This window comes from Rattus norvegicus, chromosome 2 (assembly GCF_021556685.1).
Source record: "Rattus norvegicus strain SHRSP/BbbUtx chromosome 2, alternate assembly SHRSP_T2T, whole genome shotgun sequence".
Lineage (NCBI taxonomy): Eukaryota > Metazoa > Chordata > Mammalia > Rodentia > Muridae > Rattus > Rattus norvegicus.
The window spans coordinates 170004737-170019758 of NC_141535.1; the positions used below are offsets into that span (position 1 = coordinate 170004737).

At 36.5% G+C, this 15022-nt stretch overlaps 1 protein-coding gene across 8 annotated transcripts in view; it reads right to left on the bottom strand.

Moving 5' to 3' along the window:
* The window catches only part of Rbm46 (RNA binding motif protein 46), a 43827-nt gene that overhangs the window by 25930 nt on the left and 2875 nt on the right, over positions 1-15022 (bottom strand). For all 8 annotated transcript variants that reach the window (XM_087623173.1, XM_087623206.1, XM_087623184.1 and 5 more), the window contains 3 exon segments: positions 8011-8172; positions 6594-7061; positions 5309-6091 (listed from right to left, as the gene is read on the bottom strand). In XM_087623173.1, the coding sequence (XP_087479299.1) occupies positions 5309-6091; positions 6594-7061; positions 8011-8161 (1402 nt within the window). In that variant the 5' untranslated portion in view covers positions 8162-8172.

The following is a 15022-nucleotide window of genomic DNA, read 5'->3' on the forward strand; positions in this document are numbered from 1 at the left end:
GGACGGGCAGATGGACAGGTGAGTGGGTGGGCAGGTAAGGCAGCCAGGCAGGTTGGTGGAAATTTCAGATAAGGAAATAACCAAAAGACTGCACCATCACAAATGAGCTGGATGACTAACTCACTTTTTCATACTGTTGTTCAGCTATGAAAAATATCTGAATCACAGCATACAGAAGACAGAAGCAGGAAGATTTCTGAGTCGAAAGTAAGCCTGGTCTATATAGTATGTTCCAGGAAAGCCAGAATTACACAATTGAGACCCTAACTCAAAAAAAGTCATACATAAGCTTTGAATTTATAGAGAAATAATATGCCAAGAAAGGGTCAACTCTTAGGGGGAAGCTCTTGATTTTAAATTATCAGAACACAAATATGTATGTTGGCAGATATAAATATACTGAGGTGTTGTTTTTTATGTAAAGATATTTGAACTAGCCCTTTAATAAGTTAAATAAAACTATAGATGTGGGAGATAAAAAGAATCCTTAGAAACCCAGGTGTTGTGGCACACTCTTTAATTCCAGCACTCAGGAGAGAGAGGCAAAAGTATCCTGTGAGTTTAAGATCAGCCTGGTCTACATATCAAGTTTTAGTCTAACAAGAGCTACAGAGTCTCAAAGAAATTTCTGAGATCCCACCAAATAACCTTGACATTTTGAAGTCTAAATGCCAGATCACTCATACCACATCTATATTCAGTATTGACACTGAATGAAACTACAGGATTTCTGTGCTTTTGGTTCTAGTCCTCTATTAAGCTGCTTTCATGCATATTAACTGAAGAGTACTTGTGGCCCACTAATTAAAATAAGTGCTACCAAGGTAAGAATTATGATGGTTATTAAGGTCATCAAAGAATCTCAAAGAAAAAGAAAATTCAAATAGAATATATATGAATACATTTCAAAAAATTTGTCCCTTTTTAAGGGCTGAAGACACATAGTTGAGTTAATGGAATTTTGGTCTTATCATTTGGTCATGTGAAAATGGATTGTGTAAAATGTTAAAACTGATGGCTGCTTCTCATTTAACAAGGTGAATTTTAAAACAAATTCAACTATTTTATTCTTTTCAGTATCAACTGAGATAGTGTGAAAGATCTCTACTTAAATCTAGAAGGGTTATATTCTGAAAGAATTTTCCTCTATTTACAATGATTCCATTGTATTTTAACCATTATTTTATATTTAGCTTAAATATCTATTAGAATTATTTTTAATAAAAAACCAAAGTTTTCTATTTCAAAACAATTTATTGACAAATTCTCTAAATCTAAAACCCTGCATGTGTTTTATACTTTGCCCATCAATCTGGAAATAATAGCTCATGAGAAAAAAAGCACCAATTATCTTTCAAGTCAAGACTCACAATAGTAATACTTTTTCCTCAGCATCTAACTAAAAGTTGTGTGACATAGAGAAGTCAACACCTAATTTTTATGTGAAGCCAGAAAATAAAATATTTACAAAATTCCATTCAACAATTAGAAAAATAAAAATCCCTACGTATCTTTTCAAATCAGATACAAGACGCAGCACATATCAGCTGCAGATTAAATAGAGAGAAAAGCAGTGGTAGTAAAACCATGAACACTGACACATGAAAGTTTCTACAAATTAGAATTATCAAGAAAAATTACTTGCTCAGAGAAAAAGCAAGTATAGCCAAGAAATACTGTAAACTGTTTCAAAAAGAAAAACGAAGGAAAGTTCAAGTAACTGATGTCACATCTCTGAATTTCCTCCATTCTTCCTAAAATCTGCCAAAGGTCACCAAAGCAAACCTTCCTAGAGCTACCTCAAGAATCTTTCCAGCAGAGAATCTCAGCCTGTTTTTAAAAACATCAAATGGTCACCAAGAAAAAAAAATCTGCTGCTGGTATCAGAGACCACCTCACACCGAAACAAGGAAAGATGCAGCACCTGGGCTGCACTGACTTGTTAGCACATTACCTGATAAGGTCATTCCTTGTTTTCTAGCAAAAAATAGAAATTGTTTTAAGTGTGAACAGGGTCACATTTTAAAGGAACCGATAGTCAATTATCTTACATGTCTCCACTGACCAAACGTTAAGTAAAGAACCTAGCATGCAAGTCTGCATTTGACCCATTAAATTCGATGACTTCTGGAGGCTAAACTAGAAAGAAATCAAGTTCCAAGGCTAGTTTGAGCCAATATAGCAAGTTCCTACCTCAGAAACCTACATGCATAAATAGGTAAACTTACGATATATATCCTTATTTTATATGAAATGAAATTTAAGTATTTTTAATTTTAAAAATAAGCATTGTATTTTTAATAATAAGTAAATGAATGCTTAAAATGCTGGATGACTAAGGTAAGGAAAGTTCTTCTGATATGAACATAGAGACAGGCTCCAGGAAGCATGAATAAAAGGTTCTATTGGCAATAAACCCACCCCCAATTTGGCCTTCTTTCTAGCAAAGGTATTTTCATTAGAAGAGAGCTTGCTTTAGCTAGGGCAGAAACTACATTTTTAACTACTGTAAGGTTCTTCTGATCAAAAGTCATTTGAAGTGAATGAATAGAATGGCTTCTAATACTCTTTCAGGTGTCTACTATCCCTAAAGAATTGTATTGTTTTTGTTTCAAAACAAATGATCATTTACATGCATAACACCTTTTATTCCTATTCAAGTTTGCAAACTTGAAAAATGGGGACAGCAAGCCCAAGATTATATGGAAACTATAAGTATATTAACAGCACGTTCTTGAAGAGATGGGGAAAAAAAGACAGTTAAGTGATTGTTTATATCACATACAAGATACCAAATCTCACCTAGTCAGACTGTGTTTAGCTTGGTGGTAAATAGTTAGCTTAGCAATGTCATTTTAAAACTCACCAAGATATACCTGGATAATGATGACTGATAAAAACACCAAATTGAAGGTTAAAGGAATAGCAAAACAAATTCTAAGGAAAATTAGTATAGCCAAAGAAAGTATCTTTAAGTAGCTCATACTATCTACAAAATTAAATTTCTGAAATAATTTTTAAAATAAAGCCAAAAATGTATTAATATATTAAAAACTCTACCTGAGTCACTCTTCAGAGTCAGTAACAACCGCTCAAACCTCAAGAAAGCAAAAGTAGTTCTTGGTCTACTGAAAAGATTATGAGACACTCTTCACCCTACTATTACCTCCTAGAACATATCACTGCCACCAACTAGCCTCAATGTTGGCATAAAACCCTTCACTTCTTACCTTAGGGAAAACTGTTCTAGAAAGGAAGGCCTCAGCCCTATAAGACCTGCCATTAAGGATCCAACATTACTAAAGGGAAAAGCAAGCAAGAACACTGCTACTTAACTTCTCCATGGTACACAGCACCTCCAGTCTACACACATTTCCTGACCCTGCTTTAAGATCTTTAAAGGCCTCACATATGCTCTCTGACCAAGGCTTCCTAGATTCCTGGTCTAGATTTTCCACTTCCCTTCTCTCCTGTCCCTTGCTTGTCTGAACAGTATTGTCAACAGCTCCATTTAGACTCTAGTCACACACAGTAAGTATTGTTGTATTGTGTTCCCTACTTACACCCTCAGACCTGGTTACTGTGCTCTAATAAGCTCTAGGGTTTACAATAGATTTAAAAAAAAAAAAAACCTTAGAATTTAACATAGGGCCATTCATCCGCTAAGGCTACATCTCAGCCCATTTTTAAAATACTAAACATATTCTATTAAATTTTCTCCCTGAACAGAAACAAGAATACATAAAATACAAACTTCTGTTTTTCTTTAAGCTAAAAGTTCTAATACAATACTAATAAAATCCAAAATAAGTGATTTAAATAATCAGCACTCACACTCTGGAAGGTGTCTGAGGCATGTGGAATGCATGTACACCAGGGTCGCTATGAATATATCCAAACACAAAACTATAAACATACTCTAAACATTGAGATTTGTTTTGAAAATGTTTAACCTCAATTGTGCAGCTCTCAAGTGCAAATTTTGTGTATGACAATATTGTGTCAAATGTGAAAGGTTAAACATCTGCCAGGGTACTGGCTAATTATGTCAACTTGACACAAGCTGGACTCATTAAGGAAAGCAGACTCTCAATTGAGAAACTGTCTCAATCAGGCCTATGGGTGAGCTTATGGTACATTGTCTTGATCTATGATTGCTGTGAGAGGACCCACTAACTGTGGATGATGCCACCTGGCAGCCCAATATGCTGGAAGAAAGCAGACTGAACAAGACATGTGGACAGAGTCAATAAACACTATTCCTTCAAGTCCTCTTGCCTCCAGGTTCCTGCTTGAGTTCCTATACTGACTTCTTTCGATAATAGACTGCATTATGGAAGCTCTATAAGCCCTCTCCTCCCCAGGTTGCTTTTGGTCATAATATTTTATCAAAGCAATAGAAACCATAATTAAGACACACAGCTAATTTTATCACTAACAAAACAAATTAGGAATACTCTATCTTTTCTTTGATTAGTAATAGTGAAATATAGCCCTAGGACTAAATTTAAAAATATCCCCAGAGGGGAGTTAAAAGGCTATTGAAGAGCTTCTGACTTCATATGAAATCTTATCTTTATGGGGCCACTGTATGGGCAAACCCTTGTCTATTTAAAAAACATGCTATAAACATAGTAAAAATTAGGACAACCCTAAAGTTTTCTTTAGAGTATCAAGCAAGCATATTTTATATATCCTAAATCTCAAGTCATCCCACCAACATGTACGGAAATGCAGTTGTTTAGAAACATGAAATTTGAAGAAAATTGTCATTAATATCTCTTAATGATGCTTTTTGCCTTTCATGAGTCATAACTACAAATTTCCAGATTGGTGAGTATAAAGCTATGTCTACACATGACCCGCATGAAATATCTGTGGTTTTATGAATCTCTAACCCTTCCCACCAAGAATTCATTGTGTAGACGTCACCAAACATGTAAGGACAGAATTAAAAACTGTCCTTAATTAAAATTTGTGTAAAATAACGAATTCTGTAACATATATCAGACTTTTTATCAAATAAGGATTATCTTTTAAGAAAGAATACTTTATAACCAAAACTAAACTTCCCTCTAAGTAACTAGTACTTAAAAAGCAACTAGGAAATTAAAAAGCAATTAGGAAAATCATTCAGGAGTCAAGTCTCAGGACAATTATGAGTTTTGAACTTGTCCTCCTGCTCTGGTCTCAGAGAACTGAGATAAAATTTGAAGATACAACTACTGTCCAGAGTTCAAGTCAATGACTGCATATCTACCACAGACAGCTGTCCTAATGTCAACATATCAAGTATTTCTAAACTTACCCAAATGAAGCAGTGTAAACTGAGCTGCCAGTTCCTTTGCATCCTCCAGCGTTGTGCAGAGTTTATCTGGCATGAAGTAACTCTGGGATCCATTTGCAATTGCAGGAATAACTATTTTATACACCAAGAGTACTTTTCCATCCTGACTGGTTGTTGAATATAAATAATATTCTGGTGGTGCCCAATTATTTTTGTTGCAGTAATAATCCAAATGCATCACTGCAGAATTAAAATGATTGGATTTTAAAGAATACATACTAATTGGGGTAAGCTTTGTTCCAGGAAAAAAAGGATAAGTACATCTTTCAATCTCAGGGGGGCTTGGACTATGCTGACCATTGAGACGCGTGGGGAGAGTTGGTGGCTTGCCTAGACTTTTGGAGTGACTCTCTTCCTTGTTAGCATAAACAAGTAGGTTTTCTGAATTGGGGCTGATCTGGCCATTAAGATGCTGTCGCCAAGTATTTTCTTTATTTACTGGCTTTGCCAGGGTTACCTCAATACTGGCTCCATCAATGCATTTTCCATTCATAACAGACATAGCAGCCACTGCATCTTCCCGGTTGAAAAAGTGAACGAATGCATAATCTCTAAGTTTCTTTACTCGTTCCACTGCACCAGGCTTGAACTTATTGAATTCTGCTTTAATTGTTTCCTCTGTGGTTGAGATCATTAGATTTCTTACATAGAGAACTTTAACTCTCTGCATGGTTTCCTCATCAACTTCTTTCTCTGGATCAGCCCAATCTACCTGAATGGTGTGGCCCCAGAGTTGAAATGTTCCTGAAAAAAATTGCATGAATTAATTTGAAGGTAGCTAAAGCGAAGAGTACAAGTCTAAAGAGAAATTCTAATAATCTCTCCAAGTAAACAAACTCAAACACCTATCAAAACATCTGATTGACCACTTGTGCCTATTCACACAAAGTTTTTATTAAGGTAAACATAATCAGAACTTATGACAGACTTTAAGAGTTGGTAAGAAAAGACTTTAATGATTGATCACTGCAATAATTAAATAATGCTCTCTGGATGTTTACTAAACATAATGAACAAAGTTATATACACATTAAAACGTCAGTTAAAGGGTAGACACATTCAATAATCAGCAAATGTAACTCATTTTGTAGGCACAATTTCTTGTACCTTAGAGTCATTTAATTTACTTCCTCAATAAAACAAATATTTTTTCCACGTGGCATTATATATCTTGTTCTAAACTTTACTTGTGTATATTTTTATAATGAGATTAAAATGTAAAATAACCTTTGAAAGGCTGTTGTACCTGGAATCAGCTTTCTCCTGGCCATAGCAGCAGCTCTGTGAGACTCATACTCAACAAATGCAAAACCGCGGTTCTTGGTTTTGTCAGTTGCACTTGGATAAACAATCACATCTACAACACCTTCTGTAACTTTCTTCATTTCATCCAAAATTTCTTCCTTTTTCTTTTCTTTGGGAATTGCTCCAATAAATAATCTGCAATTATCCAAGCTTACACACACACCAATAAACTTCCCAGGTCGAATCTCATAATTGTTAAGAATCCGGATGGCTAATTGAGCTTCTTCTTTAGTAGTATACATCACGAAAGCATAACCTCTATTTTCACCACTAAATTCCATCATCAGTCGAAATTCATATATCTTCCCAGCTCTTTCAAATACAGGAACCAATTCATCTTCATACATATCACGAGGTATTTTTCCAACAAAAACTTCACAACCTCTAGGGGGAGGTGGACCTTCCCAACCTGAAAAAATAAAGATAAACACAACTAAAAATTAAAATCTACAAAGCTATATTCATAACAATCATATCCTTGGTGCTGGAGAGATGCCTCCGTGGTTAAGAGTACTGACTGCTCTTCCAAAGGTCCTGAGTTCAATTCCCAGCAATCACATGGTGGCTCAGAACCATCTGTAATGGGATCTGATGCCCTCTTTTGGTGTCTCAAGAGATCAGCAGTGTACTAAGATATATAAAAAAATCTTAAAAGAATAAAACAATCATTTGTTCACTCAATAAACTGTCTACAAGCAGTATTCTAAGTATTGAAGGACAAAATCTAATGATGTTCCTTCCCTTCTGAAGCTTATTTTGACAAAACTCTAGGAGACAATGTAAATGACAAAATTCTGTGAGAAAAATACAGCTACACGGGAGGTGTTACTATTAATGAATTGGTAATCTCTGAACACAAAGTTTATGCAATGACCAAAGTGAAACCAAGAGTTAAGTACTGGATTATCAGGGAGAGAAGTGAAGAGAAAACTACAATACATATGCCTTCCTGCCTGAAGTGCACTACATGGAGGAGAGCAGCAGTGAGGGACGCAGCAACTGAGAACTAGCAATGTCATCATTAGAGTCTGAGCAAAGGGAATGCATCTGGAATGGTAAGGGCCATGCCTATTTGAATCTGGCTAGAGAAGTACTATGCCTTTACTCACTGCTCCTTCAGCCTCCCCAAATGACTTGCCTAGAATTCCTTGAGTATACTTTTCCCCAATGCCCTAAATGTTGATTTATTTCTCAATCAAAACCACTTCTTAAATAAGAGCAACATTTTCAATAAATTCATAATCTCTTTCAAAACCATTAATCATGGCTGAAACTGGCTGGGACGATTGTGGGAATTATACCTCATCTAAATGACTATGTCAAATATTTAATTTAAGCATGTACAAGCAAATCCCTACCTGGAGGAGGACCACCAAATTTCCTTTGCCCATTTTCTTGGACCATGTTGTAGCCAGTCTTTTCCATCAGAGCCAGCAATGCGGCTTCATTCTGAGTGCCAGTGCGTACTTTACTGCATCCATTTGTTCCATCAGTGTTCTCTTCGTTCATGGCTGCAATTCCTAAAACAAGGTCAAATAACTGTAAGCTGATAGCACAGCTCTTTAGGTCTGCCAAAGCAGTCTCCAGCTTCACTGGAATAGAAACTGGAAACGTTTTCAAGCTGCTCTTCTACTAAGCAGCACCTTCAGATAATCTAAGAAGGAGGAAGGGAGGAAACATAGAGCAGAATCAAGAAATAAAGAGAAATCACAAGTGAGAGTTAGGGAAAAAGAAACCCAAAAAGTAGCAAAATACACTTCCATCAATAAATCCAAAGTCACTGTCAATCTACAGAGCCAGAGTTTTAAATAATTCTGTCATTTGGGCCAACTGAATCTTTCCTGTGAGTACAAACACCACACTTGTCAGATACACATGACCTGATTTCTATGCTGTTCATGGTTTCAGCAATCTTCAAAAGTTTCAATAATTTCCAGAAACAAAGACTTCATATCTGCCCATTTGTATCTACCAGAAGTTTTCAGAGAGTGAATAGAAACACATAATTACCAATCATCTGAGAAGAAACAGGAGTTAATGTGATATTCAATTTGCATCAGCTTAAGAGACTTTTATTAGCTTGATGGATAAGTACTTCTTCAGCATCCTATATGAAATGTATTTATGTATGTGTATGATTTCATATGTGTCGGTAAGCATAGCATGCTTGTGCACAGCTATGCATATGGAAGCCAGTAATCAACCTTGGCTATGACTCCTCTGGTGCTGGAATTATAAGTACATGCCACCAGGCCCAGTTTTTTTTTCTTTAAACTAGGATCAAACTTAGGTCCTCATACTTACACGACAAGTACATTTCCAACTGACTTAACTCCCACTATATTTTAATTTTTAAAATTGCCATATTTTTATTTCCTAATGATCATCATTGTAGTTGTCTCTCACATAGTATTATTATAAATAACTACAAAAATTTTAAGTTCATATTATGAACAGTAGACTGAAAAATATCTTGATTGAGAATATAATCTTCCTAATTATAACATGGAAACCAGGCCACTGTGGTACAGCATTTTTAGAATTCCATTTAGTCCTTGACCGTACCACCCTGACCATGGCCAAGCTTGTATAATCTTAGAAGTGAAGCAGAGTTATGCCTGGTTAGTATTTTAAGATGGAAGAAATAAAAATTTTAAGCCAGTGTACCTTAATTTTAGCCTTTCTTCCTGTGTAACTTTGACAACTTCATTTCTTTACACATCATTCATTTAAACAGACATACCATTGTAAGTTCTCACAAGACTTCTTTTCTTAAGGTAGACTAACACAGTATGTAAAAGGGCTACTAGCAATTTCCATAAGGATCAAGTAAGTGCCTTAATAAATATGAGAATGGCTGTGCATTTATCCTTTAAGTGCTCACAGTGTTGACGTAGGGTGTACTGTCTTTTATTTCAGAAACAACTTTCATTTCTCAAAGTAGAATAGATGTGACACAACAAATACAAACTTGGACTGACTCTAAGAACTGGTACACAGGTTCACAGTGGGTTCAGGAGAGGATGGGACTGGCGAGGATGCCACCAGTTACTCTAGGGCAGAGGATCCCATCATATATCCTGCATATTAGATAGCTATAATTCATTAATAGTAGCAAAATTACAGTTACAAAGTAGCAACAAAAGAATTTTATGGCTAGGGTCACTACATCATGAGGATCTGTATTAAAGAGTCATGGCACTGGGAAGGTTAAGAACAGCTTGTCTGGAGCAAGGAGACTACCACGATAGCTCTCAGCTAGTGCTTCAGAGGTAAGCATGGAGTTATAGTGAGATGGCTTGGGTTCATAACCTTTCTTTTCACTCAGTAGCTACATAATAGAATAAATTATTAATTATACTGTACCTCAGTTTTTTCATATGTAATATGCTGATAACCTTTTATTATTTACAAAATATATTTTATAAAAATAAAAGGAAATGTTTAACAAATAGATCAGCTGATGACTAAGTAAAAGGATTAGGTCTGTTACCTTAAAACAATTATTCAGAAATTCTAATTTTATATATATTTGAATAGTTCATATCAACTCATATATGTAAATAACTATAGAAACTAGTTATTCAGTTTATCTGTACAATAACTGGCTTCAAAACAAAACTTTGATGCCAGTTACAAACAGGAAAAGAATAATACAATGTTTACTTTTACATGTTTATTATAAATACAAAGGCATTAATAAGTATCATCTCTAATCCCCACAATAAAAGCTATGTGCTTTTATAAGAGAAAAAAAAGAGAGGAAACCAGAACAACTCTACTGTCCAAGGTCCCCAAGCCAGAAAGTGGTATAGAATTCAAAACCAGGTCACCTTGATTTCAAATTCTCACCACTGCCAAGAAAATTATTCTGACATACAATGTCTTGTGTTACTGAGTAGCAGTAGGTATTGAGAACCAATTGTATCTCTTATTTCTGGGATATAACAATAAACTATCACCAAAAACTCATAGCTTATATGCTAGTTCAGAAAACAATCTATCCATAAGTCATATAATGTTACCAGGGGGTCAGGATAAGGCTATGTGGCAGTTGGAGGTTGGCGGAAACGGGTGTGATGGTTAATACCTGTAAGGGATGACCCCTTTGGGAGCTGAATAATCCTTTCATGGGAGTTGCCTAAGACCACTGGAAAATACAGGTTTATATTACAATTCATAACAATATGAAATTTCAGTTATGAAGTAACAACAAAAACTTTATGGCTGGGGGATCACCACAAGAATCTATATTAAAAGGGTCAAATCTTAGGAAGGCTGAGAACCCCTGCTATAGAACCACTAATGAGACAAACCTCTCTATACACTGTGAAGATTTCTCTACATTAATCTCTGGGCACATCTGTGAGGGATTTTCTTAATTATGTTAACTGGTTGATTATGAAGTAGGAGGTTCCCTCCTGTATGTGGGGTGCCCTTCCAAGGGTGGCCCAAATATCAGAAGTTCTGAGGAAAGAGCTTTTGCTTTATGCCAGACTGCATTCACATCATATCCTCAAGATCCTCTACACTGATGCTATCTATCATTGTGGCACTGCCTGCTGACATTGGAACCCAGCTTCTTGGCCTTCCAACATGGACCAAAGATGAATGGGTCTCCAGGAATCCTCCAGGTGTTCCTCACCAGATTGGGACTGCTGAGTCATATAGCCATGTGGACTGAGAAGCTATCAGGTTCTTGACCTCTCCAGTGTGAAGTCACCCAGAGTGTATCATGTATGCCTATAAGAAAAATATCCTTTGGATATATATTCATTCTGCTGGCTCTGTTCCTCTAGAGAACAGTGTACAATTTTAAACAGGACAGTCAGGATGAAAAACAGGGACGCTTTCATCTAAGAGTCAAAGAGCCTACCCATGTACCTATAGAGAAAAACACCGCACACAGAGAAACAAAGACAGAGACAGAGAAAAAGAGACAAAGACAGACAGACAGAGAAAATGGAATAGATAAACATGTTTGGCATGTGCAACATATACCAAAGAACACATGAAAGTAAGGGAAAAACTGGGAAAGGAAATTACATTTGAAATGTAAATAAAGAAATATATCTAATAAAAAAAGAAAAGAAAGTAAAGGAAAATTCTCGGGACAGTAACTACCGCCAAGTCACATTTGCCTTTTAAGCTGGGTAACTTCAGCTTATTTCATATGGAATTAAATGAGAATCACTGAAAATTGTGAGCACAGAAATCACTTGATTGTCCAGTCTTATGGACTACTACTATGTAGGTGGAGTGATGAAGGTGACAGAGATAGAATCTGAAGGGCAACATGAATCAGTCTTGTTTAGGGGTACATCCTAGAGAATTTTCAGGCTTCATGGAGTCAAAATTGAGGATGACAGCAAACTCTGAGCCAGAACACTAAAAGAGGAACACTGACCAGATTTTGTGGATGGATTTTGGACATATTAAATTTGAGTATCTATTAAATGATCAATCCAAAGTCTAACAAATGCTTAAAGGACAAATTTGAGGCCCCAGAAGTAGTATGATTCACTGTTTAGTATGTGAAAGGACAACTCAATTCCAGGAACTGCTGCCATGAGGAAATGTACCTTTCCCACTGTGGGGTAGTGGTAACTGTCAACTTGTCAGTATCCAGAATCACCTAATCTCTGAACGTGCCTCTGGGGGAATAATCTGGGTTATGTTAACTGATTTAGAAGTCCAACTCAATTTTAAGTGGATCCTGAACTGTATGAAGTTTGGAAAATGAACTAAAAAGATTCCTCTCTTCTCTGCTTCCTGACTATAGATGCAACCTAACCAACCCCTTCAACTGCTGCCTCCCTGACTTCCCTAAAGGAGGACTGTACTACCGATAAGTGAGCCACGGAACTCTTCCTTGAGCTGACACTGCCCGCACACTTTATTACAGCAACAAGGAAAGAACCCAAGCTACCCAAAATAGCAAATGTTCTTGTTTTTTAAAAGAATCCATAAATTCAGATTTTTAATGTGAAATCTCTCAAATTTAAAAACATTAATAGACCCCTATAGACCAAAGAAAAGAGCCACAGATTTCCTATGGCTTTATCTCAGAACTGTCAACACTTTCCTTAGTACCGACAGGAGGCACTCAAACATTATTTCTTGAAGATCCCAACAAAAACTTTAGAAAAAATATAATGCTCTTGTGAACTATTTCAAACTAGCAACTTCTTTTTATAACAATATTTGGCAATTTCTATGAAACACAAAATACATGTGTTCTTGGTAACCCAAGAGTGCAAGCTACAGATAGAATTGTACAAGTATACAAAGATGTGCACAAATCCAGTGATCACTGTATATAAAGCAATAACTTACAAATCACTATCAACAGATTACACAAACCAGGCTAAATATTATCATGTAACTATACAATGGCATGTTGACAGGGACATTAAAGAATGTCATGCCTAGAGCTAGAGACATGCTCAGTGGTTAAGAGTGCTTGTTGCTCTTCCAATGGACCAGAGTTCGATTCTCAGCACCTTCATGGTGAGTCACAATCATCTCACAGTTCCAGGGGGTCAGATGCTTCCCTCTGAATTCTGTGAATATGAATGTGATGCACATACATATTCACAGACATATGCATTGACTAAATATACATAAACTTAATAAAAACATTTTCAAAAAGGAATTATCATGTCTTTGTGTGTACTGAATACAGAAAAGCTTGAAAGTACACTCTGTAGAGAACAAGGCATTCACTACAACACCAATTGGAAATGTTTGGTTTTCTGATAAGCATATATATATTCAGAGATTTTTAACATGGCATATAAAACTTATAGGGCATTTATAAGAAACCTTAAAAACTGCCATCATCTGTGAAAAAAACACCATGCTTTCTCACTTCTCTATATATTCTTTTTAAAGAACTCTTCTCAGGCAGATTCTCTTTATGTTTGTTTTGAGAGAGGATCTTGCTACCTCTGCAAGCCAGGCTTGCCTTCAACCCTCAGCAACCCTGCCAAGTGCTGAGATTGCAAGCATGGTTCACCATGCCCCTCTTCCTAATGTTCCTTAGAAACAAACTCCAACACATGTAGAAAGTCACAATGGACTCCTCTCAGTTTCCCCTCCCAACTTCATTTCTTTTTTTTTTTTCTTTTCTATTTTTTGGAGCTGGGAACAGAACCCAGGGCCTTGCGCTTGCTAGGCAAGCGCTCTACCACTGAGCTAAATCCCCAACCCCTTCATTTCTTATATACCCAAAGCAATGCATACTTACTTGTGACTTCTCAAATGTGCCATACTCTCATCCATCATCCCTGATGTTCACTGACCTCATAAGCTTTCTCTATTTCCTTGACTTGCTTATTATTAATACTCTCCAAGACAAAACTCCATCTACAAATTAGGTATTCTTTAGTATCTACTTTTATTATTGAACCACCTCAGAGTGTTGTGATAACCAATCCTCTCCTCTTCTACCCCTACACTCGCCTCCCTCTGTCCCCACCAGACCTTAAGGTACAGTCTTTACCTCCCTAGTACCACATAGTTCCCTGATACCTGATGCATATTCAATGAAGAAACTGCAGAGACATTATGGTTTCACATGACTTGGATGATAGCCCATTACTCCTTTTAATAATCCCAAGGGATAAATACTATCTTCCTAATTTAAAAACACTGAGACAGGGGTTGGGGATTTAGCTCAGTGGTAGAGCGCTTGCCTAGGAAGCGCAAGGCCCTGGGTTCGGTCCCCAGCTCCGAAAAAAAAAGAACCAAAAAAAAAAAAAAAACAAAACAAAACACTGAGACAAACACAGGTAAAATTATAAACTAAGAGACGGATAACCACATAAGATATTTGTCTATGAAAATGTTCCCTCACTTTAACATTTCTACACACTTGTGCCCCATCCATGAAACTGCCCAGTTTGCCAACTTCCCTTAAGAAATTACTCCTCTTGTTTAAAAAAACAATATAGGGAGACAGCTCAATCAGAAAAAAAGGCTTGAACATGGGTTCCATCTCCAGAATCCATATTTAAAAACCAGTGATAGATCTCTGGGGCTGGCTAACCAAACAGCTCCAGTTACCACTCAGTGAAGAAACCCAGACTGGAGTAAGAAAATGGTGGCCAGTGCCTGAGGAAGCAACACACAGAAAGAAAATAGCATCTGCCTGTCCAAATAACATCAGAAAACACTTTTAAAATCTCCTAGTCTGGCCTGATCTGGTGGCACCTATCTTTAATCCCAGCACTCTGGAGGCAACGGCAGGTAGATCTCTATGAGTATGAAGGCAGTTTGGTCTACCTGGGGAGTTCTAGGACAGCCAGGGATATACATAGTGAGACCCTGCCAGAAAAATTAAATAAATAAAAACTAAAAGCAAACTAA